The 26,831-nt window shown below is 37.8% G+C and overlaps 1 protein-coding gene across 3 annotated transcripts in view; it reads left to right on the top strand.

Annotated features, from left to right (window-relative positions):
- NR3C1 (nuclear receptor subfamily 3 group C member 1) overlaps nucleotides 1-26,831 on the top strand; it is a 102,675-nt gene that overhangs the window by 17,460 nt on the left and 58,384 nt on the right. Inside the window, exons 1-3 of one of the 3 annotated variants that reach the window (XM_063292361.1) lie at nucleotides 8,118-8,468; nucleotides 9,531-9,652; nucleotides 10,803-11,957. In XM_063292361.1, coding sequence (XP_063148431.1) covers nucleotides 10,813-11,957 — 1,145 coding nt within the window. In that variant the 5' untranslated portion in view covers nucleotides 8,118-8,468; nucleotides 9,531-9,652; nucleotides 10,803-10,812. Of the gene's footprint in view, nucleotides 1-8,117; nucleotides 8,469-9,530; nucleotides 9,653-10,802; nucleotides 11,958-26,831 lie in introns of those variants that run through there. The other 2 variants (XM_063292360.1, XM_063292362.1) reach the window with 2 other exon arrangements.

The raw sequence follows: 26,831 nt of genomic DNA, 5'->3' as shown, positions 1-26,831 counted from the left end.
GCTGTGGTGAAACATCTCCTCAAGCAATTGACACTTGGTAGCATTTCTGGAGCTGGTGACATCTGGAAAATAGCCACATGTTTGCTGTCTTTGTGAGCAATTTCTTGGGAAGAGCAGCTGATACTGAAGAACTGACTCTGGAAAATCGCTATGGAGTGCTTGAACATCTGCAGGTGGAATGTAGCTGTATAAGAAGGAGAGGAGGTAAAGCACAATGAGGCTTACAAGACTGATGTCAGCCCCACTAGGTAGACCACACCAGAAAATCAACTCCACAGGAAGACTAGAACTATATTTTGTTGAAATAGGCTAATAAAAGAATCTTGCAAGCCTGACTGTGCTTCACCTTCTCTCCTTCTTATACTCTAGTGAATCAGACAGAAGCCTGCTTGAGTCACTTCTGAATACTATCTTGCTTGGCAGGATTTAAAGAATATTTCAGCCCCCTTTTCTTATGCAACAGTTCCTGCATAGTTCTGTCAAGGTCATCTTCTTTACTCTCTGTAATAGATGAAATTTGCTTGTGTACCTTGACTCCTGGCTGAACAGGAGACACAGTGAAGATTCTGCTCTTCAACCAGAAGTTAGCTACCACCATCAATCATTGCTGTTCTCCTATCATGCAAAAACAAAAATACTTGGTGGAGTTACTTTATGGAAAATGGAGCTTTCCAAAAGGTAAGAAGGAAATGTTCAGTAGGATATGATGTCAGAGAGACTGTAATGATAAGCAGTGTCTATGTGTATACATGTCTGAGCTGAGAGTTTTCTCTATATCTTCACTAGGATTGCCAGGTAGTGAATAAATATTATTGGCAGTAAACAAGAATTATTTTTTTTCTAAATTGCTAATTGTTAAGTAAATAAATATGGCCAATCAGACTTTGACAAATTTGTCAGTGCCACCATTAGATATAATTTTGGATATAATGTATCACACACTGCTGTTTATAAAATCTGTTGAATTTAAACACAATTTGTGTGGGGATCGTAGCAAGCTGTTCCATTTTACAATTCACCTTTACCAAACTTAGAACATGGACTGCAATAAAAGTATAATAAATGCTGTTAACCTGGTACATTAATGGTTTATTCTTAGACAACTGCATGGTTAACTTCCCTGTTACAGTAGTTTCATGAGTTAACAGCTGTGTCAGGCTATAGTTCTGACGGTAATCTACAGAGCCCTACCAAACTGGAGACCAGTTTATTTGACATAGTGTATCCTCTTGTAAGTCTGACAATATTTAAGTACAATCAGGAGCGGTTTCTTTTCTGTCATCTAAAGTGCATTTGGAGGTTATCTGAGAGGCCTTCTCATGGCTGCTTCTGTCCTACAGGACTGCTTACTAAAAAGCCCATCTAGTCTTTTCTCTGATGACTTTCCACCACTGTGGAAATATATCTATTATTTAACTGCAGATTAGACTGTGATTTCATTAGTTTACTTTAAAGCTACTGTAATTGTGCTATTCTTCTTGTGCATTTATTATTTCTGTTTAACTATCTTCTGTTATGCTTTGATATTTACTTTGTACTTCCTGTTGCTAGTCAGCCCACCTGTTCAATAAAAACTGTTTGTGTGGTTGCTGCCACACGCAAGAAATTGAATTTGAAGGTAGGAGAAACTGAGTAGGGGAGACTGAGAAAGAATATATAAATGTGGAGAGGAGGAGGAGCAGAATACTAATAGGGAAAAAGAAAAGTGGAAAGGAAGTTTTGAAAAGAATGAATTAGAACAGAGGCCCGCTTTGCATATTACTCATGTGGGAAGAAGCTATGAAATTTCTGTGCTATTGCAGCCAGATCAGTGGCATCACTTCCTGTACACACATATTAAAAGGAGGACCATCTGCATATGGGAAACTTTTTCACTGAAGCTTCTGCACAAACTGCAGACCTAATCATTCAGTAATCCAATTCTCATGCATACCTATGGCATGCTCTGTTTCAGAGGTTTCTGCATAACATGTGACTATCAGGGGCAGGGAAGCCGCACAGAATCAGTACTTGCTGAATCTTCCATTGGGAGAAGCCACTTTAATTGAATAGACCAGCCTTTTCTTAGGCAATTAATTCTTTCCAAAAATGTGCCATAAAATATGTGTCTCTCAGAACAAGCCATGGGTGCAGAAAACCTATTGAATGAACAGATGAACTGTGTGAGAAGCAATGAGGAGGCCACAAGAAAGGAAGCAAGCCATCTTATAAAAGAGGGCAACTAAATTAAGTTTTGGTTAGTGAGGTAATGTAGCTCTGTTAATATACATTTAAAAAGAAGAGTTTAAGATTTATTTAGGTTATGCTGTCATGCAGCACATATGTACACAAAACTGAAAATGCATTTTGTTTTGAGATTCTGGAAGAGAATTCAAAATGAGTCGAATAGAACAAAACTCTACCCATTTATAATGTTTTAAGTATAAGAAGCAATGGTAAGAAACAGCGGACTCAAAACAAGATCCCTCTTCTTCATACCAAGACCATAAGATTAGGTGGATGGCAGTCCAGACCAATTGCTCCCTGGAACATGCCCTGCAGAAAAATAGATTATTTCATTCCCAATACAGCATTTTCACATTTTCGACTCACTCCCTTGGCCATTTTTTCTGTGGATGGGATGGCAGTTAAATTGGGCCTGGATTAACCTCCCACCCCATCTACTAAGGAAGTTCAAGCAATAGGGCTTTCTTTGGTAATCTACCTGATAGGCATAAGCTCAGCAAAAAGAAAATGGTATGTTACCCTTTCATGGCACACATGCCAACATTCAACTAACCAGACCAAAACAGCAGTCTTTGTAGTTTTAACTGCAACCCTGAAGTTCAATATCAACAAAGCAGAACAGTGCATACAAAGCAAAAAAACACACATACCTGTGCTCACCAAATTAAGTCTGTGTTCGTGGAAGATATAGATTGAAACTGCTTTGGTTGCTCAGAGATGACCTACCAAGGGAAATATATGCAGAGCACAGTGCTATCGGTGCTTCTGAATCTCTCAGTGGCTTTTAGTACCACCAGCAATATGATGATAATTTATTAAACTTGTGTGCCACCTGACTCTGGGCAACTCTTGCTAAGTATCAACTATCTGGCACTGTTCATCACTGATTTTGCTCGTATTTTATAGTTGGTTCTATGGTGGCTTTAGGGGACTTCTCAGTCCAATGGCACTAAAGTAAGGATCACATAGAAGTCCAAATTTTCATCTTGCTGTTCAACATTTATCTAAAGCTGTTGAGTAAGATCATCAGAAAGTTTGTGGTTGGATGGTAGCTAGTATAGTAATAACACCAAGCTCTATTTTGTCCCTGTCATCAGTCAAGAGAAGCAGTGCAGATGTTGGAATGGTATTTCAACACTGTCATCTTCTAAGTGAGATCCAATCAACTGAAGCTGGGTTTCATCAAGAACAGAAGCACTGTGAAGTGATGACTCACTATTTCTTCTTCATCAGGAACTCCACCCATTCCAGTACTCTCATCAGCCTCTGTCAATCTATCATTACTCAAGTGTCTTCCTCGTGCTCCTCAAACTTCTGCCCTTTTCCATCTGAACATCTGGCAGGTGCCAAAGCCACAACATGTGACCTGTCAGGCAGTCTAGGCTTACAAAGTTATTGCAAATGAAACTGTTGAAGGATACAAGAGGTGTATATGTCATCTGCTTATTCCCATGACTATTTTGTGTCTGAATAGCCCCTCCAATGAATCAAGGGAAGTTGATAATTTTAGTTGCATGGAAGAACACAAGTATTTAATTGTCTTTGACAGCCATTATGGGAAATTTGAATATGTGGCAGCGTAGCATACCTCTTCTCAGTTTCCATGTGATTTCTGAATCATATTTTTCATTTAATTGTGGGCATGTTTTTAGTAGTGTATTTGGACAATTTGCTCATCTGCATTGAGGATCCTGCTCTCCATACCGAACAAGTTCAGGTAGTTCTTCAACACCTTTGTAACTACAGCTCATAGGCTAAACTAGAGACATGGGCTTTTGATTTATCCATATTGGACTATTGGGGCTACTGTATTTCCTCAAACAAAATGCAAATGTATACAGCTAAAACCCAATATACTGTTTTGAGAGCTTCTTTCAAAGGTGACAATGAGCAAAAATCATCAATAATTCAAGAGCTGGCAATGAGCCAAAATCTGAGAAATGCCATGCAAATTTTAAAGATCTCCTTGTATTTTACCAGTGTTTACCTGCTTTCACTTGCAGGCTATCGAAGACATATATTTCTACCGGAGCTTGCCAGTTTTTATCATAAATTTATTCCTAATTTTGCTGCACAAACAAAACCCACTGACTCGTCTTGCCAAGGGGTCCCTTTTGAGTGGGATTCCAACACACCAACAAACTTTTCTTCTACTCAAACAGGAATTCATTTTTCAGCTTATCATCCCGATCAGGGTGATTCTTCCCATTTTCACTTAGGAGCTGTACTTTTACAGTCTCCTCCATGTTTGAGGGCACTCTCTGCCACTGGAATTCCTTTTCAGGAAAATATTTTTAGGTAAAAAGTACTAGGATGTTTTTAATAAAGAGATTTTGGCCAGTCTTTCAGCATTGGTGCCATCTCCTCAGAGGAGATCCAAACTGAGCACAAGAATTTGGAACAGACTTCTCACTGATTCACAAATGCTAGCTCAGGTGGGCACATTTTTTCCTCATTTTAACTTTCATTTCTTACATTCCTAGCTTGCAGAATAAGCTGATGGATAGTTTATTATATAAACTAGAATATTTCCTACTCTACAACACTCATACCATCTTCATTCTGCACCTGAAATCCCCCCCCCCCTCTCCCTTGGCATCTGCTCACTCTGTGAAACTCTGGGGACTGGAAGGCAGGCTCTCTCCCTGTCTGATCAAATCTGCACCCAGCAAGAGCAAGATCCATATGTGCAGGCTCGGCTAGACGATCTTCAGACAATTTTTCCATCGTCTCCCTCTCCCCTTCCTTGGGAATGGGGAGAACTGTGTCACAATTGGTTAGGTTTCCTCTGTCCTTGAAGAAAGGTGTCTTGCTGCTCTGCCAGGACAGCTGGCCAGCTGGCCATTATGGAATATCTTAAATGACCCATTTCTTCCTCCCTGACTTTTCATGGCTCAAGTTACAGCAGATTTCAACACCAATGTTTCTTCTTGCCACATTCAGCAGCATGACAAGTCTTCAGCCAACAAGCTGGCTTGACACAGCATCCCCTCTCTTCCCCATAGAGACTTTGGCACACAGTTTCCGTGGCATTTATTACCAACCTACTGTGTATGGATGCAAGCTCCAAGGCTTCGATTTTTGAAGCCTCAGAGATGTGTATAAAGTTGAGATTGGGAGAAAAGGGAATGAAAGGGAATAGTAACATGCTTAATGTGTGAGAAACCAGCACCTCTGCCTGATGACTGGATGAATGTCATCATTGTTTCCTTATACTGGTAGCAAGAGGCAATGCAATAACTACAGGGGGATTCATTTGTTAAGAATGCCCGGGAAACTGGTTAGAGAATTCTGATTAAAAGGATTCAAGAGGTAGCAATGAGCAAACATTTGGGAAGTACCATGCGGATTTTTAGTTAAAAGGCATGCTTATGTTTTACTCTTGTTTATTTATTTAATTCTTATCCCGCCTTTACTACTTTTATAAATAACTCAAGCCAAGTTGAAAAGAAAACAAAGAAAACAACGCAAAACATGAAGTATAACCCACCCACACAGTCTAATTTCCTTGTAACCAAAAAATAAAAATAAAAAACAGCAGTAACTTATCTATCAGGTAAGCAGGCAACTGGCAACTGCAAGTAGTCTTCGAACTGCACAAAAGTAGCAGCAGAGTCCACAATGATTTTTCAGTCCTTTCACCATGCGCTTAGAAACTGCATCTCTGCCCCATACACAGCGCCAACCCACCCCTAACCCCATCTAGTCTAAGTTATAAACAGCAGGGAATTGACCAATGCCTGCTATTGTACTGACTAGACTGGTTTTTCTATTAAAAAAAAAATCCCATTCCCAAACTACAAAAATAGAATTCAAGCATGGAACGTTCAGTCAAAGCAGCCAAGTTTTTGTTTTAGATGCAGAACAAAACTCTTCCATGCTAACTCATATTAAACTCCCAGATCACTCCTGTCTTTTCAAACCTGGGACATCTGAACTAGCCATTTTGGGTTCAAAACAGTTCTCTCGAAATGTTTGCAAAACTCTGATGGGCTGTGTAACTTCATTTAAATTTAAAAGAATTTAATGGAATCAAACCTGCATATACATTTCGTGTGTTTGTGTGTCTGTATAATGAATGTATGTGCATACCACATAAAAAACACTGAATATTTTAGATACCAAATTGATAATTATATGCCCAGAAACTCATCATGTAAGTCTTCTTCCAGTTTGTTTTAGTTGGACACGTATTCCTACAACTGAGTTGTATAAGCCATTAGCTAATGCAGAACTCCTTTTTTTTTTTTGCTGACCTGTAATGAATGTTGAAAACTGAAAATGTTTCAAAATTGGACATGTAATGACAAGGCCTGCTCCTCTTCTAGCCAACAACAGTCTATAGCATACAATTTATACACATTAACTCACAAACAATCCCACCTGTTTAAATAGATCTTTTTTTTTCTTTTTTATAATAATTTTATTAAGTTTCAAGCCAAGATAAAAGCTGCAGAAAAACAAAAAACTACAAAGAAAAAACTAAAAAAGTATAGAAACACAAGATAAAATTTTTCAAAATTACAAAATGAGGTGACTTCCCACTTTTAACCGCAAGGATATACAACAATTTTCCATAATCAATCCCTTACTCTATATTAAACCAAAATCACATTATTTCTATAAATCGTTCCATTGGAACATTATAAAAATCATTACATACAGTTGCTCCCTCGCCTTATATTAAAAGATATATATATTTATGTATAAATGTATATATGTATATATGTATGTGTATGTATATATATACACACACACATACACACACCCCTCCTAATCAACTTCCCCCAAAGATAACATTTATTTAATTATTTCCTTCTTATTACTTTTCTGTACATTCCTGTCTACTATAATAAAGATCAAACTAAAAAACATATAAATTGTCTGGCATTGTACTTTATAATAAACAATGTTAATAATCTTAAATCGTATTAAATCCAAAACGAGACATTTATTATTTTTATTATACCTTAATAATCTTAATCCAAATTGTTAAAGTTAAATAAAATCAGCCAAACCCGAAAAGCAATCCGGATAAATATTCTTAAACCCTTATCCCACTAAATAGATCTTTTTTTCTAATAATGCATGTATAAGATGGCACCCTTCATACCCAATTCTAAAAAGAATATTTTCTAGGAGGTACAGAAATCTTTTCTTATCATTTTTGGCTTGACGCGCCAGTGTTGGCTCCTCAATCCTCACTGAAGGTTTGCTGCCTGTTTGTGTCGTCCTTGTTCCCTCTTTTTCCCCATTTGAACAGCCCAGACCTGACTAGCAAATTAGTTCAGGAGGTTGATCAGGATTTCCCCCGCAAGTGAAATACTGTACGCGATGGCTGACCGTCACCCACAGCAGTTACCCTCTAAATGCAGCGGACTTGACTTCTAAATCAACAAGCTGCTTATTAAAAAAACAACAACAACCGTAGGCTGCATTGGGCAAGAGAAGAGAAGAGAAGAGAAACTGTAGCGGGAAGGGGCGCGCATGGAGAGGAGAAAAAAGGAGGAGGCCCTGTCGGGGGCTGCAGTTGCCGCTCTCAGTCAACAGGTTGCACCGTTCCCCCTCGGCTGCCCCGCAATGCGCGAGCCCGTGCGCTCGCAGGCGCCTTCCCTGCGCGCGCTCTCCGCTCTGCCGCGTCTCTGCTCTCTTTCCATATCTGGGGGAGGGGGGGAGAAAGGAGGAGGAGGCGGAGGCTGCCGCTGCTGCGGCTGCTGCGAGCACCGTCGCCGTCCTCCATTTTGTGGCTGGGGCAAACCGTAGAGCTGAGCGCAGACGGAGTGGCTAGCGGGGGGAGGAGGAAGAGGAGGAGGAAGAAAAAGAGGAGGAGGAGGAGGTGGAGGAGAAGGAGGGAAGGGCGGGATGCCCGTGCAGAGGGAGGCGGGGGAGACGCGGAGAAGGAGAGAAGAGAGGGCGAAAGTGTGGCTTTAATTAATCGCGGGGGCAGAGGTGTGCGTATGGTGCACGCGAGCGGGGGGTGGGATAAGAGCAGGTGAGGGGCTGCGGCGTGTAGTAGCGCGGTCCGCCTGTCACTGTGCGCGTGGGGAGGAAAGGGAGGGGGCGGCTGCTTACCTCCTCATCTGCAAAGGGGCGGCTGCTTTTACCCCCACCCCACACCCAATCCCGTCGCCCCGTAACTCTGCTTCCTTCCAGTCCCCACCAAGTTGTTTATTTGCCTCGCTTCGTGCTGGAGCCATGGAAGTTGGTGGTTAAGAGGACTCCCAGCGCCCCCACTGGATACGGTAAGGGGTGTCTCCCCCCCCCAGGTGCGGGGCGAGGGGAGAATGGTTTCTACTTTTAGGCTCTGTCCCTCTCGAAGGGAGGTGCACGGCTGAAGCGGCGGCGGAGTGCTTTTTCTGTAGAGGTCACCCTCCACCCTCTCAGTAATGCCCCCCCACCACTCCCGCCATTAAGACCGAGCGGTTTGCTGCCGAGTCGTGAGGCCGGAGAAGGGTGGGAGCCTCTTTTCTCGATCCATTGCGTCGCTTAACTTTGAAGTCCTTCGCGATAAATTGGGGCGAGGGAGAAGGGGCTTGTGTGTGTTTAAATAATGTACATATATGTACGCGTTTATATGGATAATCGAGGCGAGGGCGGGGGGGAGTGATTTCCTTTCCTGTTTCACAACCATCTTTGGCTCATTTTAATCCCATAAGAGAATGTCCGAAATAGTATCTCTTCTTGGAAAGCAACGATTTTAAGTTTGCAGTCCTGTATCTATTTACTTAAGGGACGCTGAATTCAACGGACTTCCATCTGATAGACGTGTATAGGACTGCACTGCAAAAGTAGTATAAATCTTATGTAATAGGTTCCCTCCCTCCCCTTTACGTTCCCCGGGACTAGACAAAAAAAGACAATTTGAAAGGTTTATTAAAAAAAAAAATTGTTCACTTTTTAAAAAAAGCTTGCTATCACCTCCCTTTTTGTTCCCCTTTTTTATTTGGCGGCCTCACGGATTGGAAACAGACGAGTTGAAAACTTGGACTTGGTTGGAATTTGTTTTTTTTTTAAGCAAAGGGCTGATGTTATTTTGCAGAAGTGGGCGTGCCAGGCAAATGCTCAACAGGTCCCGACACATTTTTTCTTTTTTCTTTTTTCATCTTTACAAGAAGGAGAATTTCAACTCAAAAAAGACTAAATATCTTTGGAGTTGCTTTTTTTACTTCCAGCAAATGAATCATGTGATAGATTTATCCCTTTGGCGTTGTCTGTCATATAATGACAAGGAGAGAAACTTGTCAAATGTGGTAACTCCAGTTCTTTTTCTGTCCTTCCCTCTTTTTTTTTTTTTTTTACATTAGAGCTATGTTACATTATGGATCTTTTAAAATTACAACATTCTTTTTGTCAAGGTTCAAAAAGAATTTTAGAAGTTTCATGCAACTTTTGAAGAGGATATTGCAGAATAGACTGTGTCATTTGTGTATGTTGCCTTTTTGTTTATTGAAAGAAGCCTTGCCCATTCATAAGTACCCTTGGCAGTTTCATAAATTTCTGGAAAAATTGTGCAAAGAGTTTAAGGATAGATAAGTGTAACTACAATAATTTTTACTCTTTTAAGAATAAGGTCTTATGATCAAGTTGTGAGACAGAGCAAGGTTTTTTAAATACAAGGTTGTGCCTGTCCATATTGGATCTCCAATAAATTACTGATGGGCATTGCAAGGTTCCTATATATGCTTCAAGATTTACTTAGCATTTTCTTTTTGCACATGGTTGCAAGGTGTCAAAGGTTTAAAATATCAAGAGAAAATATTCTTGGCTTTGTTTTAGGTATGCATTCACTTTTAAAATTTTGTTTCTTTAAATAAAAATAATGGCAATTCCTGAAAAAAAAATGAAGTAGACTAAAGAGTGCAAGTATTTCACTTGCTTATTTTTCAAAAAGTATATTACTTAAAACTGACCATCATTTTGATTTGAAAGTAGATTAATATATTTCATATATTTGACAAATCTGAAATCTAAAATTTGCACATAATTTTATTATGTATTCTTAAAAAACCTAGAAAAGTGTAGTAATGCAAGAGAGGAAAGAAGCTATTTCTAAATTAGCCACACTATGTAGTAAGATTTCTTTTCTAATGAAAGTTAGATCACTGGATCACACTGAGAAACCTGGATAATGAATGGATTTGTAAGTTGTGAAGTGATAGAATATTGATGGATACAAATGCAACAATATTTGAATAGACCTGAGTGAGAATTCTTGAAAACGAAATAGTTTAGGAAAAGTATACAAACAAATGAAAGTTACTTTTTGTTTTAATACTTATACACAGTCTTTAATTTGACATAAGTTAAATGATATATTAAATAGCTGATTAATTTTCTTTGTGATTGATTATATTAGGCAAATATCATTTGATTAAATTGAGATAAACTTTAAACTTTCCAGCCATTGGGATGCTTTGTATTATAAATCTTACTTAAAAAACATTGGAAACTATTAAGTTTATGTCTATCTTTTTAATACTCTTTTTTTCCCCTTGGGATCAGTACTTTGTAAATGCTTATGCTTCTTCTGATATTAGGCTAATAGTGGTTTTTTTTGTTTTTGTTTTTGTTATTAGTATTAAAATAATGGAGCCCAAAGAATCGTTGAAATCCACAGGAGGGCAGGAAAGAGGGAAAAGTGCTCACTTTCATCCTTCCTTTAGGGGTGGTGCTTCTGTCAAGACTCCTGTATCTACATCTACCCTGTCTGCCTCTTCTCAGTCTGACTCTAAACAACCTGTTCTGTGTGACTTGCCAAAGGGGTTAGGAAGCAATGTGCCGCAGCCAGATCTCTCCAAAGCAGTGTCACTCTCAATGGGACTGTATATGTGTGAAACCGATACAAAAGTGATGGGAAATGAACTTGGATTTCCTCAGCAAGGCCAAATCAGCCTCTCTTCTGGAGAAACGGATTTTAGGCTCCTTGAAGAAAGCATAGCAAGCTTGAATAAGTCGGCTAGCCTGACAGAAAGCTCAAAGGGAGCTGCATCTGCTGATGTGCTCCTAGAACCAGAGTTCCCAGCTATGACTAGTCGTGATCTTACTTTAAATCAAGGGTCTTTAGCACAAGGCCAGGTTGACACCAACAGTGGCAACCTGAAGCTGTTTTCAGAAGACCAAAGCACCTTTGATATTTTGCAAGGTTTAGATTTGCCACCAGTGTCTCCAGGAAAAGAAACAAATGGAAGCCCTTGGAAAATAGATCCTGTTCTGGATGAAAGTAGCTTGCTTTCACCTCTTGGTGGGGATGAGAGTTTTCTCTTGGAAGGAAATGAAATGGAGGATTGCAAGCCTCCCATTTTACCAGACACAAAGCCTAACATTAATGAATGTGAGGATCTTTTGTCAAGTTCTACAATGCAGATGCCACAAGTGAAAACTGAAAAGGAAGATTTTATTGAATTGTGCACCCCTGGAGTAATAAAGCAGGAGAAAATAGGCACAGCTTACTGTCAGGCTAGTTTTTCTGGTTCAAATATGATTGGAAATAAAACATCTGCCATTTCGGTTCATGGTGTCAGTACTTCTGGAGGACAAGTTTACCACTATGATTTGAACACGGCATCTGTCACTCAACAGCAGGATAAGAAACCAGTTTTCAGTGCCATTCCATCTCATCCTGCTGGTTCAGAAAATTGGAATAGGTGCCAGGGATCTGGAGATGATGCCCTTACGCCAGTGGGAGCCTTGAATTTTTCTAACAGATCTGTCTTCTCCAATGGGTATTCAAGGTAAGGTACTTTTTCTACTTAAACTTAATAGAAGACTTCTATGTAATATGAAGGTAGCAATAATTAATAAAGTTCATGTTTACTGTCCTTTTAGTTAAACATTATATATTTGATTCATTAAAAAGATAAGCTATTGGCATTACGGGGCAAGTCATTGCAATTTTACAATTTATAATTATAATAATGGTGAAAAAAATAAAAATAAATGGCTACTCTGCCTAAGTAGTTCAGGGTACTTTTTAACTAAAGCAGAAGATTCCTTTTGAAATATTAGCACATTGAATTAGTTTCAGTTTCCATTTTAATTAGTTTCAGTATTCATTTCAATATTGTGTTGGTTCTCATGATGTCAAGCTTATTAAACAAATCTCATAGTTTTATTTATTTATTCTTTGCTCATTTTAGCCAGTAAAATATAAACCTGGGATTTTTTTTGTAGGATTGTACTTTTAATACTGAATTTAAGAAGTAAATTGTAGGACAATATGCAGATTAAGTGTGGGAAGTGGTGTTTTTGTCAGAGCTAACTGTGGAAAAAATGTTTGGATATACATTCAGATTCCAGAAGTGTAAAATTTGATACTATCAGTTAACAATTTTACATTTTCTATTGTTTTCACCTTTTTTCTTTAAGATTAATTTTTTCTTTAATGTTTTAGTCTGTTTTTAAGTGATTTAAGGCAGTTTTATTCTAATGGAAGTTGCATCTTTAATTTCTGCAGTACTTATTTTGTCTTCTAAAAAATGTTGGGATTGATTTTGTAATAAACATGCTGTTCCTTAGAAAGTTGAGTTCTAATGGATTTTTATTTAACTAGATATTATTTACCTGTGAGTTTGGAATTGCAATAATATATTAAAGTATATTGAATATAGTAATCCAGCTTCTATAGGACTATTTCGGGGGGTTTTCCCCCAGTCTTTCTCCTTTGTTAAGAATGTAGGCACGCATATGAAATAGCATACAACGTGCATCAATCTTCTACTTTCTGTATGTTCTGCTTTCACTCATGACGATTAGCCATGCTGTGGTGGAGGAAAAGAAGAAATAGGTTGCTGTTCATGGACACTATATCACTATATAGGGAAGGGAATACTGTAATGCAATGTATATCACTTCATATTAATTTGGTTCTGAACATTCCTTTCTAAAGTAGAAACAATTCTATAGCGCATACATGTTGCCTTTTATTGTCCTTATTTTTCCTTGTATATTTATTACATTAAATGCTATTTGGTGAACTCCCAGCAAATCTCATGAATTAAAATTATGTAGATAAGATGCTTGAATGAATATCAACAAAAAGAATACCCTTTAAACAGTTTATTTTTTTGTAGTGAAGTTACACGTCTGTGTTTAGGTTTATGCTAATTATTTTCAAACTGATGACTTGGTGTGTCTAAAATCTCTGAAACGGGTATGAATTCCAACTACTTTTTGTCTTTTGTGGTTCAACTGAAATCTTTTTTCTTACCTTGATTTATATCTGATGTTTAGTATAAAAGATAAATTAAAAGCTTTATTATGGATTGTATAGTTTAATTTTTTTTAAAAATGGAAGCAGAATTAATACATATATTGTTCAAATAATAATGATTAACATTATTAATCACTTGTTCGCAAATGAGCTTCCACTTTGCTTTCCGTCCATTCCATCCCATGCTTCTCTAAATCTGTTCTATAGCATTCTTCAACATCTGATGTAGCTTTAGGGAAGGCATAGCAGAAGATGAATGTGTTCCATCCAAGGTATCTGCTTTGCTAATAAACAGACAGTGGAGTTCATCTCCTAGAATCCCAAGTACATTTAAATATATTTATAATGAAATGAGCTTTAGTAGTTTGGAATCTGCTACTTGGACTGGTCACCATAACGGCAGTCTTGTCTAAGATTACATGACCATCACTCTTCCATTACTGTGAAGTGGGTCAGGTTTTTATTATTCAATATTTATGAATTGAAAGGTATGATAGGACATAGAACTATTGTATTTTTTAATATTGCAATAGAAACTTGTAACACTGGCTTTTAAACTATGAAAATTCATTTCTTAATACAAGGCAAAAAATTGCCTCTTCCAATATATTATTTAAAGCACTTGACATAGTTACTTGGATGATGTTTTTATTTTATGGTTGCCTCTGTAGGAAAAAAGAGGTGTAGAAACATCTAAAACAGGACTTTTGATTACTCTTTCTAAATGGGGAGTACATAATTAATGACTTTAGATCAGTTTATTAAATACATTTTTTTAAAAGTTACATTTTATACTTCTGATTTAGGCAATAAGATACTCGTGGATAGAGGAGTACTGCACATTAATGTTTGCCAGGTTTCCTGCTTTAGTATATTTTTAAAGATTATTTTAATAAAAACATATGAAACCCGTAAGTAGCAAGGTGGCATGCTATAAATGTCTAGCTTATACTGATAAGAACTCGTCTGAGCCCCAAGATTATCACTGTTGGTTCCTAGCATTAAAATACTGAGCTTTCCTTGATTTAGTTATTACCTCGGGGAGAGCTTACAGTTGTATAATGGGGTAAGAAAGAACTTGCAGTTGTTTAATGAGGTAAGAAAGAATAGAAAGAAATGAATGATTAAATGGAAATGCAAAACAAAAATAAACAAACAAAATTGGAAAAGCAAAAGTAGTTATACTAGAGAATCCAAAGACAACATCTGATGTTTCTTAATTCCATTACAGGAATATTTCATTATGAAATGTTAGAGTTTGTCTGTTTGAGGTCATGAGTCATAGGGGCACTGAGCATCATTGCAAAGAATATTGTTCTTGAGTCTGTCAGTTGCTTTGGAAAAGATAGTGCTTCCTACAGGCTTTTAAGTTTGAGACTAGTTTTTTTGTTCTTGTTTATTCATTCAGTCGCTTCCAACTCTTCGTGACTTCATGGACCAGCCCACGCCAGAGCTTCCTGTCGGTCGTCAACACCCCCAGCTCCCCCAGGGACGAGTCCGTCACCTCTAGAATATCATCCATCCAACTTGCCCTTGGTCGGCCCCTCTTCCTTTTGCCTTCCACTCTCCCCAGCATCAGCATCTTCTCCAGGGTGTCCTGTCTTCTCATTATGTGGCCAAAGTATTTCAGTTTTGCCTTTAATACCATTCCCTCAAGTGAGCAGTCTGGCTTTATTTCCTGGAGTATGGACTGGTTTGATCTTCTTGCAGTCCAAGGCACTCTCAGAATTTTCCTCCAACACCACAGTTCAAAAGCATCGATCTTCCTTCTCTCAGCCTTCCTTATGGTCTAGCTCTTGCAGCCAAATGTTACTACGGGGAACACCATTGCTTTAACTATGCGGGCCTTTGTTGTCAGTGTGATGTCTCTGCTCTTAACTATTTTATCGAGATTTGTCATTGCTTTTCTCCCAAGGATTAAGCGTCTTCTGATTTCCTGACTGCAGTCAGCATCTGCATTAATCTTCGCACCTAGAAATACAAAGTCTTTCACTGCTTCTACATTTTCTCCCTCTATTTGCCAGTTATCAATCAAGCTGGTTGCCATAATCTTGGTTTTTCTGAGGTTTAGCTGCAAGCCAGCTTTTGCACTTTCTTCTTTCACCTTCATCATAAGGCTCCTCAGTTCCTCTTCGCTTTCAGCCATCAAAGTGGTATCATCTGCATATCTGAGATTGTTAATGTTTCTTCCAGCAATTTTAACTCCAGCCTTGGATTCCTCAAGCCCAGCTAGGGTGAGAGTATACAGCCCTGCCATACTCCTTTCCCAATCTTAAACCAGTCCGTTGTTCCCTGGTCTGTTCTTACTGTTGCTACTTGGTCGTCATACAGATTCTTCAGGAGGCACACAAGATGACTTGGTATCCCCATACCGCTAAGAACCTGCCACAATTTGTTATGGTCCACACAGTCAAAGGCTTTAGAATAGTCAATAAAACAGAAATAGATGTTTTTCTGAAACTCCCTGGCTTTTTCCATTATCCAGCGGATATTGGCAATTTGGTCCCGGGTTCCTGTGCCTTTTCTAAACCCAGTTTGTACATCTGGCAATTCTCGCTCCATGAACTGCTGAAGTCTACCTTGCAGGATCTTGAGTATTGCCTTACTGGCATGTGAAATGAGTGCCACTGTTCGATAGTTTGAACATTCTTTAGTGTTTCCCTTTTTTGGTATGGGGATATAAGTTGATTTTTTCCAATCTGATGGCCATTCTTGTGTTTTCCAAATTTGCTGGCATATAGCATGCATTACCTTGACAGCATCATCTTGCAAGATTTTGAACAGTTCAGCTGGGATGCCGTTGTCTCCTGCTGCCTTGTTATTAGCAATGCTTCTTAATGCCCATTCAACCTCACTCTTCAGGATGTCTGGCTCTAGCTCACTGACCACACCGTTAAAGCTATCCCTGATATTGTTATCCTTCCTGTACAGGTCTTCTGTATATTCTTGCCACCTTTTCTTGATCTCTTCTTCTTCTGTTAGGTCCTTGCCATCTTTGTTTTTGATCATACCCATTTTGGCCTGGAATTTACCTCCGATGTTTCTAATTTTCTGGAAGAGGTCTCTTGTCCTTCCTATTCTATTGCTCTTCCACTTCCGTGCATTGCTTGTTTAAAAATAATTCCTTATCTCTTCTGGCTAACCTCTGGAATTTTGCATTTAATTGGGCATATCTCCCCCTATCACTGTTGCCTTTTGCTTTCCTTCTTTCTTGGGCTACTTCTAGTGTCTCAGCAGACAGCCATTTTGCCTTCTTGGTTTTCTCTTTCTTTGGGATGTATTTTGTTGCCACCTCCTGAACAATGTTGCAAACTTCTGTCCAGAGTTCTTCCGGGACCCTATCTACTAAGTCCAATCCCTTAAATCTATTCTTCACCTCCACTGCATATTCCGTAGGAATATTAGTGAGCTCATATCTAGCTGATCTGTGGGTCTTCCCTAATCTCTTTAGTCTGATCCTAAATTGTGCAAGAAGAAGTTCGTGATCTGAACTACAGTCAGCTCCAGGTCTTGTTTTTACCGACTGTACAGATGTCCGCCACCTTTGGCTGCAAAGGATGTATTCAATCTGATTTTGGTGTTGTCCATCTGGTGAAGTCCACGTATAAAGCCGTCTCTTAGGTTGTTGGAAGAGAGTGTTTGTTATGCAGAGTGAGTTGTCTTGGCAAAATCCTATCAGCCTATGTCCTGCTTCGTTTTGTTCTCCCAGGCCATGCTTACCTGTAATTCCAGGTGTCATTTGACTGCCCACCTTAGCATTCCAGTCTCCTGTGATGAAAATGACATCTCTTTTAGGCATGTTGTCCAGTAGGTGCTGCAGATCCTCATAGAACTGCTCTACTTCAGCTTCTTCAGCATCTGTGGTTGGGGTGTATATTTGGATCACTGTGATGTTAGATGGCTTGCCTTGAATTCGAATTGAGATCGTTCTATCGTTTTTTGGATTGTATCCAAGCACTGCTTTAGCCACTTTACTATTAATTATGAAGGCTACTCCATTTCTTCTGTGGTCCTCTTGTCCACAGTAGTAGATCTGGTGGTCATCTGATGTGAAGTGGCCCATTCCAGTCCATTTCAGTTCACTGACGCCCAAAACGTCTATCTTTAATCTTGACATCTCACCAATAACCACATCCAATTTGCCCTGGCTCATAGATCTTACATTCCAGGTTCCAATGGTGTGTTGATCCTTAGAACATCGGATTCGCTGTTCACCACCAGCACCGTCGGCTGCTAGCCGTCCTTTCGGCTTTGAGCTAGCTGCCTCGTCACGTCTGGGGCTAGTTGAACTCATCCTCTGTTCCTCCCCAGTAGCATTTTGACCATCTTCCAACCTGGGGGTCTCATCTTCCGATGGTATACCGACATATCTCTGGCTGTACTGATCCATTTAGTTTTCACGGCAAGAATACTGGAGTGGGTTGCCATTACCTTCCCTAGGGATCGCATTTAGTCTGACCTCTCTGTCATGACCTTCCCGTCTTGGGTGGCACTTCACGGTTTAGCTCATGGCATCATTGGTGCTCAAGCTCCAGCACCACGACAAGGTAACGATCCTTTGCTGAAGGAGACTAGTTTAGCTCTGTGAATTTATAGAAATCAGTATTGGCAAACTAGAATAAGAATTTTTTTTCCTTTATACTTTGGTTGGGAACTTTATTTCTGTGCATGTAAATGTATAGGTTGTCTTGTACAATTAGGGACAATCATTGTAAAACACTACTATGTTAAACAGTGTGGATTAAACTAAAGCTGTTTTTAAGGGGTTGTCTTTAATTTTTCTATTGACATGATTTTATATACTTTCTAAACAGTGATACATATTTGACTTCCAGACAAGCTTATATAGAGTATTACTTATACTATGTTTTATTTGGAATCCAATTGCATCATTGCTCTAATTATGCTGTTTTGCCAGCAGACTAAATTGTTAATGCCCCTTATCCCAGTGTCTCTCCAAAATCTACTTGAAATACTTAACAGTTTTTAAAATAGCAAGAATGATGGGAAATACCATTATTTTTTAACTGGTCACCTAACGTTGGATGTAACCCACACTTAAATTTGTCAGACCAGGCTGACAAAATACTAAAGTCTGTCGCATTAGATAATAGTATTTTGCGTGCTTGCCTTTTATATGATATAGGGAAAGTCATTAAAACATTTTCACTCGGTGTCTATCCTACAATTAGCACCTGTTAACAGCTTGTCAGGACACTACAGGAATCTTGGAATGTCTTGTCTTCCATTATTTATCCTTTCTGCTTGTTACACACTGTAACAAAATTGCAAAGAAATTGATCAGGAACACTTTAAACCACTTCCAGTTCTGGAAAATCCACTTCTGGAAATACACAAACCCACTCATAGGATGCTTGGATCATCCCTTTCCAGGGAAAAACTGGATGTTCCAGACTTAAATCTCACTGAGATGGAACGTTTTGCACATCACAATCCATGACTAGTTACTAGACAGGTAAGAACTGTTTATTATCTATCATGAGGTGAAAGTAAAATGCCCACATTTAGAAAACTGAACATAATTTTTTTGGTATTTGAGAAGTATCTCAAATATTTGGTATCTTTTGTTGTGTAAAAAGTGGATGTAGTCCATGAATGTTTAAGCTCCTTCTCATAGTTAAGTTACCACAGGATTCTTCGTTGTTTTTCCTTTAAAGTCTACCTGCTGGAAATATTGAGTATATAGGATATATTTATATTTCAGTTATTTGTTGTCAAGTTATTGTTGAAAAGGAAAAAATACATGTTTTAAAAATAAAATCTAAATGATGATGATGATTTTATCCTCCCCCCCTCCACAGATATAATTTTATCCTGACTTTACATAGATAGATAGTCAGCTCAAGGCGATGAACATACCTAATACTCTTTCTTCCTCTTATTTCCCCACAACAGCAACCCTGTGAGGTGGGTTGGATTGAGAGAGGGTAACTGGCCCAAAGTCACCCAGTCAGCTTTCATGCCTAAAGGAAGCCTAGAACTCAAGGTCTGCTGGTTTCTAGGTCAGCACCTTAACCACTACACCAAACTGGCTCTCTTTTAATCTACCCTGTTGTTAAATGTTCCAAAATACGTTTTCAATTTCTTTATTTTCATGGTCTTGTACTTTTCAATGTCAAGTAAAGCATACTAATTGAAATCTAGTTTGCCAGTTTGGATTTAAATGTAAAGTTTGGGTTGTGGAAAAGTAGAAATGATTTCTAATTAATTGAGTAAGACAGAAAAGACACATGCAAGCAATGGACTGGCATTATAGATGAATGAAGTGTGTGGGTTCATTTTAGAATTAAAAGATGATGGACTTGTATACATTCTAGACAATATTTCTGGAGTCATATACCAATGGTACATCATTTTATAAAAATTATCTTAAGTTATAACAATGTAAATTCCAATCCTTTTATTTTCCCAATGTTACATCAATATATTGTGTCCAAAGTTCTTAGCCCATTTTATCATACAGTCTTTCATTTGTTCTTCTGTTTCAAATTTCAATAAAAGTTTACACATATTAGCAATTGCATGTTCATCATTTGTACATAGTGCAACTTCAATTTCTGTCTTCTGCTGCACAATTCTAAATCTCCTGTTATCTATCTTAAATCTTTCACTTAACTGTGTATACGAAAACCATTGAAAACTAAATCCCTCTGCAGCCAGTTGCTCTCTTGATTTCATCTTATATTCTCCATGTTCCTGCTCTAACAACTCTCAATAAGTTAACAATTTTTCTTTACCTACTGTTTCTTTTCTATAAATGCTTCTTGTGCTGAGACCCATAAAGGCATTTTTGGGCACAGTCTGGGGTTATATCCTCAATATGGCACTTCTAATATAATGATTCTTAAAATCTACATTAAGCTTAACTTTATCATAGCATAGAAAAGAGTCATTCTTAATTAAGCATATGCAATGAATGGATTCTCTCTCTCCTAACTCACTACAAACCCTGTAAAATGAAGGGCAAGGAGAAGGGATGGGGCGGCATGTCCCTCTGTCCCATGAACAGGAGGAGGTGACTACAGGATTTCATGATGACTGAATAAGGCTAGAAGTCCTAAGCATACTAGGGAGTACGAGCCCTAGGATCCAGTGGGTTTTATTATGAAATATGCATACATAAATCTATGCTTACTAAGCCAGCACTGATACCAGTTGAGGATTTTCTATAGAAAGTATAGTTAGACCCTGAGAAATTAGAGTTGGGAATTATCCATGAATAGAAACTGAGCAACAGTGCATATTCAGATAAATTGATGCCAGGATAGTTCAACAAAAATTTTGCTAAAGAAATGGGACATGAGAAACTAAAAGGAGGAAAAGCAGGAGATAAAGTGAAGTAGCAAGTATGCTTATATGGAGATAACCTGCAAGAGGTAGTGTGGAGTAGCTTTCACAATAGTCTGTGAGCCAAGCAAAAGATGTAACAGCCTTGTAAGCATCCTCGCATTATACATTATATTTTTTTCCTAATGCTTTGCACAGTCCTTAAAAATAGAAAAAAAAATTTTTTCCAGTCGTGGGAAAATAGAAACAGCAGGAGGGAAAGATGGTAAATGGTGTTAGTGGTAAGTTAACTTATAGCAGATGTAATTGTTTAAGAATAAGGAAATCCACTTGAAATTGAGGTAGAAAGTAGATTTAAGGTGAATAGAAGTATAAAATGCAATTGGTAGAACTATAATTTCTAAGACAGATCTAAGTGCATAAGCAGGTTTGAGATAATAGAGGTGTGAAACTAACTTGGTAGGACTATAATTTTATTTTAAATGAGGTTTCCTATGAATATAGTTTGAAATTGTAATTTTCCATAGGAGATGAAAATGAAAGACAGTTGAAAGATAGGATTTAAACAATACTTTTTCATAAAATACGTTGCATTTCATACAGCAACTAGAATGTTTTGGATAAAATTACAATATTAAAAATGTTATGTTTACTAGTCCTAGTTAGTGAACTGAGGAAAATGACATGCTTTCACCTGTATGTTTAATTATAGTAAAATTAAATCCTCAAGAACCTTTTTTTATCCTTTAAGTTTGATGCATTAGATTGTGCTAAAAAATCATGCAATACTTAGAGATCTGCACAATTTTTAAATGCATTGCAGTTTATTTTTGAGAGAGCTGGTTTGGTGAAGTGGTTAAAGGCACCAAGCTTAGAAAGGAGGGGACTGTGTGTTTTAGTCTTGCTTTAGGCAACAAAGCCAGCTGAGTGAATTTGGGCCAAGGAAGAAGCCCTAGGAAAAAGGCAATGGCAAACTAATTCCAAAAAACATGGCCAGGAAAACTGCAGGGACTTCTTCAGGTAGTCACCAGGAATCAAGAAAATAAATACATTTATTATATTATATTATTTTACTTTAGTGCAGTCTTGCTTTCAATCATGCTATGCTCCATCCTCAGAAAACGTATTTCTCAAGGGTCCTGCCACTGGTAGTCCAACAATGTAAAAGTGATGGGGAGATGCAATAATTTCTTTGCCATGAGTTTTCTTTTTAAAAAGCATTTCCTTCTTCCTGAAAGCTACAGTGGGAGGGGGGGGGGAATCACTTACACCAGCTATTGAGCTGATGCAATTGTTAGATTAGAGAAAATTTTGAATCCTTTGCAGCTATAAACCTTCCCAATGTGCCCCCCTGCTTGGTCCCTACAGTGCTTCTTTCTGCCTCTTCCCAACATTGGATTTTGTGCTGTTGAGTACCAGCCTCAACTGGTAGAAAGGGATATCTGACACGAACCTGCCCCTTCTGCAGTTGAAGCTTTCCAAGATACACAGTAATGCAATCTAAATGTACTTATAGGTAAATATACCTTGATTTATTTATTTGTTCAATTTATATAGCCACCAATCTCACATATGTGACTTTGGGTGGCTAACAGCACTTTAAAAAACACCCCAAAACAATAAACAGTGAAAAACAAATATATAAAATCATGCTAAAAATTATTAAGAACATATTATAACCAGAAAAATATAATCAGCAGTAGAGTACAATCCATTCATAACATTCAGTACAATCATTGGATAGGCTCTACATCACAGCCAGATCCCCAAGCACTGTGGCCATGTCTTCAGAGCCTTTTGGAAGACCAGTAGGGTCAGGGCCAAGCTAAACTCTGGAGGGATGATGATCTATAGGGCAGGCGCCACAAGAGAAAAGGCTCTCTTCCTGGGCCCCATCAGATGACGCTGCTTAGTAGATGAGGCCTGTAACATGCATCTCCTACCAGACCTGATGGATGGTAACTGGGGAGAAGCAGTCCCTCAAAAAAGTTCTTTGCTGCTGCTTTGGAAAAAGTTTAGATGCCATCCTAATTTGCCAGCTAATTGTTATGTACATATGTGCAGATTATTATTTAGACTAGTTGAAGTCTAAACTTGAAGTTTGCTCATATATCCTGTTCACTATTACAGGCGTTGTTAGATTATTGACAGATACCTCTTATTTGCACCTAAGGTTAATTTTCCGTATCAACTTTTTTTTTTCACTTAATACCAAAGCTTTTATTTTATTAATACATTTTGCTCTTATTTGTATTATGGCCGTTGCATGCACTGTCCAGTTCAGATGCCTCTAGAAACTATGGCTAATTTTGTGACAGGAATAAGTTATAGTGGCTATCTGCCTCTTACAGTTCTCACATCTTTCTGTTGTGTTGGCACTGGGAGCTCTTTATTTTTGTGTTTCCTCCTACAGACCTGATAACCTGTTAAACTTAACTGCAGTTTGTGTGAAACAAATCATATTTCAGATCCATTGAATCTTATTTCAAATGTACTATAATTAATAACAAGTTCTTAGGTTTGGGATCATAAGGCAAACCACAGATCCAGTCTCATCTATGTGGGAATATCAGAAGAGGATGGAAGAGTTTGAAGTATTCTTGTCTTTTCTAGTCAGCTCAATTCAAAGTCACTTGTATCCCAATAAGAATTCATAGGACTTTAAGATTCTTGTGTTAGCTAAACTCCAAAACCAGCTTTTTTTTTTTAAACTTGGGGGCCACCAAATGTATTGGATTTTATCTTCTGTTATCACCAGTAGTCCAGAAGATCTGGAGAACACCTAGCTGGGAAATCTTTTCTAAGACAAACACTTTGCTGTTTCCCCAGAGTCAGTTATATATTCTATAGACAGAGAAAAGGAATCACTATATTTTTATCTATAAGAATAACATTCTACAGAGAGCAACATACTACTATAGCAAACATGGATAGAGCTATTTTGTATAAGATAACAGGAGAGATATACATGGCATCAGGTCAGGAAGTGGGTTTTGCCTAGATTTTAAATAGATACCACAGTGATGCTTTTTTTTTCTACCTATCATTTATATAGTTAATACAACATGCCATTTACAATAATTTTTTAATTTTAGCAACAAGAACCTAAAAGGCCAGATTCACTTGCTCATTATGCCATGTAACCCACTTGGTTATTTTAAGCAGTCATTACCTCAGCTTAACCTACTTGACTGAGATGTGCAGAGTTGGAGAAACAAGTATGCCACCTTGACTTAATAAAAATAAAACAGGGTGTAAATATAATTAATAATTATATTCACTGCAGTTGTGTGCCCATCATAATTATTTGTCTCCATGCTTTAATATCTTCATACCTATTTAAACATATTTATAAAGAATTAGCAACTGGGAATCTACTGTTTCTGTAGGTATTTTGCTATCATTCTCTCCACAATTACATTTTATTGAGTAATGTTCCAAGGCAACAGCAGGTAACTGATGTATTATCTGTGCATCTCAGTCATAGGAATAAAATCTAAACCTCTAAACTTCATTCTCAGTAAAAAAGTAGTAGCAAACTGAAAGCCTTGAGTCGCAATCTATTTTATTCTAAATTTGCTTTCATCAGACTTAAGTTTGAATTTTAATTCTAACCTTAGCCTGCTGAAAGCAAATACAGAATGATTTTACAATGTACTTTTATTCAGACTTTTTCTAGAACTGAATATTTAATCCAGTGTATATTTTTACACAATCATATAGAAACTAAGAGAATGCACTTAATTGCAAACAAATTCAATTCCTTTGCTTTATTGTAAACAGCTTGCCATGCAGCAAAGTTAAAAATTGCCATTCCCTATGCTATTGTCAGAAGAAAAATATTGTTCTGTAGAACGGAATGGATTATTTTTAAAATACAACTGCCTCCTTAGTTGTTCTGAATTATAAGAATGCTCATGATGCTGTAATTGCAATTGAACTTGAATACACTTCTAAGTAAAGCTGTTCAAAACGTGTGAAGTAAATGTTTTGGACACCCTATTATCCTTATCACTATTTCATGTTTTAGGCATCCAGAGTAAAATATTAAAGCTTGTTGACTCAATAGTAGCCTGATGTGCCTTTTAAACAGTTTGCTGCCAGTGATGGACTTTTAATATATGCATGTGACTGTTGTTCTTTGACATGTAAGAATTGAAGGAAGCTTTGGCATTTCAGGACAAGTCTTAGAACAAAGTTCTCCTATCTTGTGTTTTCCAGATATGTTCTAATTCTCATAATATCTAGTTAATATGGAAAACTATTGTTGCTGGATGGTGTAAACAGTAGGAAGGCATACGCTTGGGAAGACTGGTATACAAGATGTTTATATTCCCCTTGCCTGTTTTTCTTTCTTTACCATTAGTTGGGTATGCTACTGTCCAGAATTTCTACAGGTTGCATTGCAATTCAGATTTCTGGTACCCTAACCCTGTTTTCTAAGTCATTGTCCCTGTCAAGAATTAACTTTTTGAGCCAAGTATTCCGAGGGAGATACACAGACTTTAATGGAGTATCACCCCACTTTATTTGTATTATTTATCAAAGGACTAGTAGGTATTATACAAATAGCCTGTATATACTTATAATCCTTTTGTTTAAAACCAGAACTGGCATATCAGTCACGTGATTGCTATTTATTCAGCTGTTGCCAAATATATATTCCATAAAGCCCTGGTAGTAATGACAATACCTGTGCTGTGTAAGTGGCAAGCTATTCTTCAAGCAAACTATTTTGAAGCAGTAATATTAATTAATTTTTCTCAGAACAAGAACCAAACTTACTAGCAGTTAAATTTATATTACACACACACATATTCCGTTTGAATTAAATTAATGTTTAAATATATGTTGTTACGTTGATTTCAAAAACAGTCTTCTCCTGATTAAAAAGCAATAGTGAGTCATTGAATGCTTGCAAAAATTCAAGTAGACTTTGACAACTTTCTTTTAATTTGATTCCAGAATACATAATACAAAATAATTTTTGCTGAAATGTTCAAATCCATTTTCTCAAAAAGCAGTCATTTAGTATTGCTTACCATTCAAATATCTGAATGACACTGGCATCTTAATTTTATTATTAAAATGGTTTTCTTTCTTACATTTTTATTAAGCAAAGTTAGTAATCTGAGGACTTATAAAAGTGTGTATCTTGTCTTAAGTTTTGAATTGTTTGTCCAGGTTGCTGTACCTGCTTCATAAAATTGTAGAATCATAGAAATGGAATAAGCCAGTAGGCCATTGAGTCCTGTCCCTGTTAGTGCATGGATCCAAATTAAAGCATCCCAAATAGATGGACATCTAACCTCCACTTGAACAGTTCCAGTGAAGGGAAGTCCACCACATCTCTGTTATTCCCTTGAATCCATTATTCTGAATCCTGTACCAGGATCATGAGGGGAAAGGACTTGAACCTCTCCTAAGTGACCTCCCTTCATGTATTGAAAGGATATTATCATTTCCCCCTTCGGTAGTCTTTTCTAAGAGCCAAGGAGACCAGCGTCTTCAGTGTCTGTTCCAGTTTCTCCAAACCATTCTAAAAATGTGATGCCCAGAACTAGAAAACGTACTCAGACTAGCACTTGGTAGACCAACCACAATGGCCTTGGAAACAATATTCAGATGCTGCAGTGTGTCTATGCCTACAGTGATGTGCTGGCAATGGTATTCCCTGTGACACTCTGTGAAAGCAAAAGTTGGACTTCGAAGAAGCAGGATAGCAAAAATATTGATGTATTTGAACTTTGTTGCTGGAGAAGACTCCGGAGAATACCATGGACAGCCAAGAAAACAAACGAATCATTGAATAAATCAACTCAGAGTTCTCACTTGAGGTGCAAATGACCAGGCTCAAATTATCATACACAAAGACCTAGCTCTCTTTCCAATGTTGGGAAAGGTGGAAGAAAAGAGGACAACCAGCAGCAAAGTAGATGGATGGACTCAGTTACAGTAGCAATGGGTGCACTGTTGGAAGATAGGCTAGGGACAGATCATCAGGTAGATCTATCTGTGTTGTTGCTAAGAGTTGACTGTGTGTGTGTGTGTGTGTGTGTGTGTAAAAGTTACACTTCTCATTTTATAG

The sequence above is a fragment of the Candoia aspera genome, chromosome 2 (assembly GCF_035149785.1).
Source record: "Candoia aspera isolate rCanAsp1 chromosome 2, rCanAsp1.hap2, whole genome shotgun sequence".
In the NCBI taxonomy this organism is placed as follows: domain Eukaryota; kingdom Metazoa; phylum Chordata; class Lepidosauria; order Squamata; family Boidae; genus Candoia; species Candoia aspera.
The sequence above is the reverse complement of the archived record's forward strand: the minus strand, read 5'-3'. Positions and strand labels throughout refer to the sequence as shown.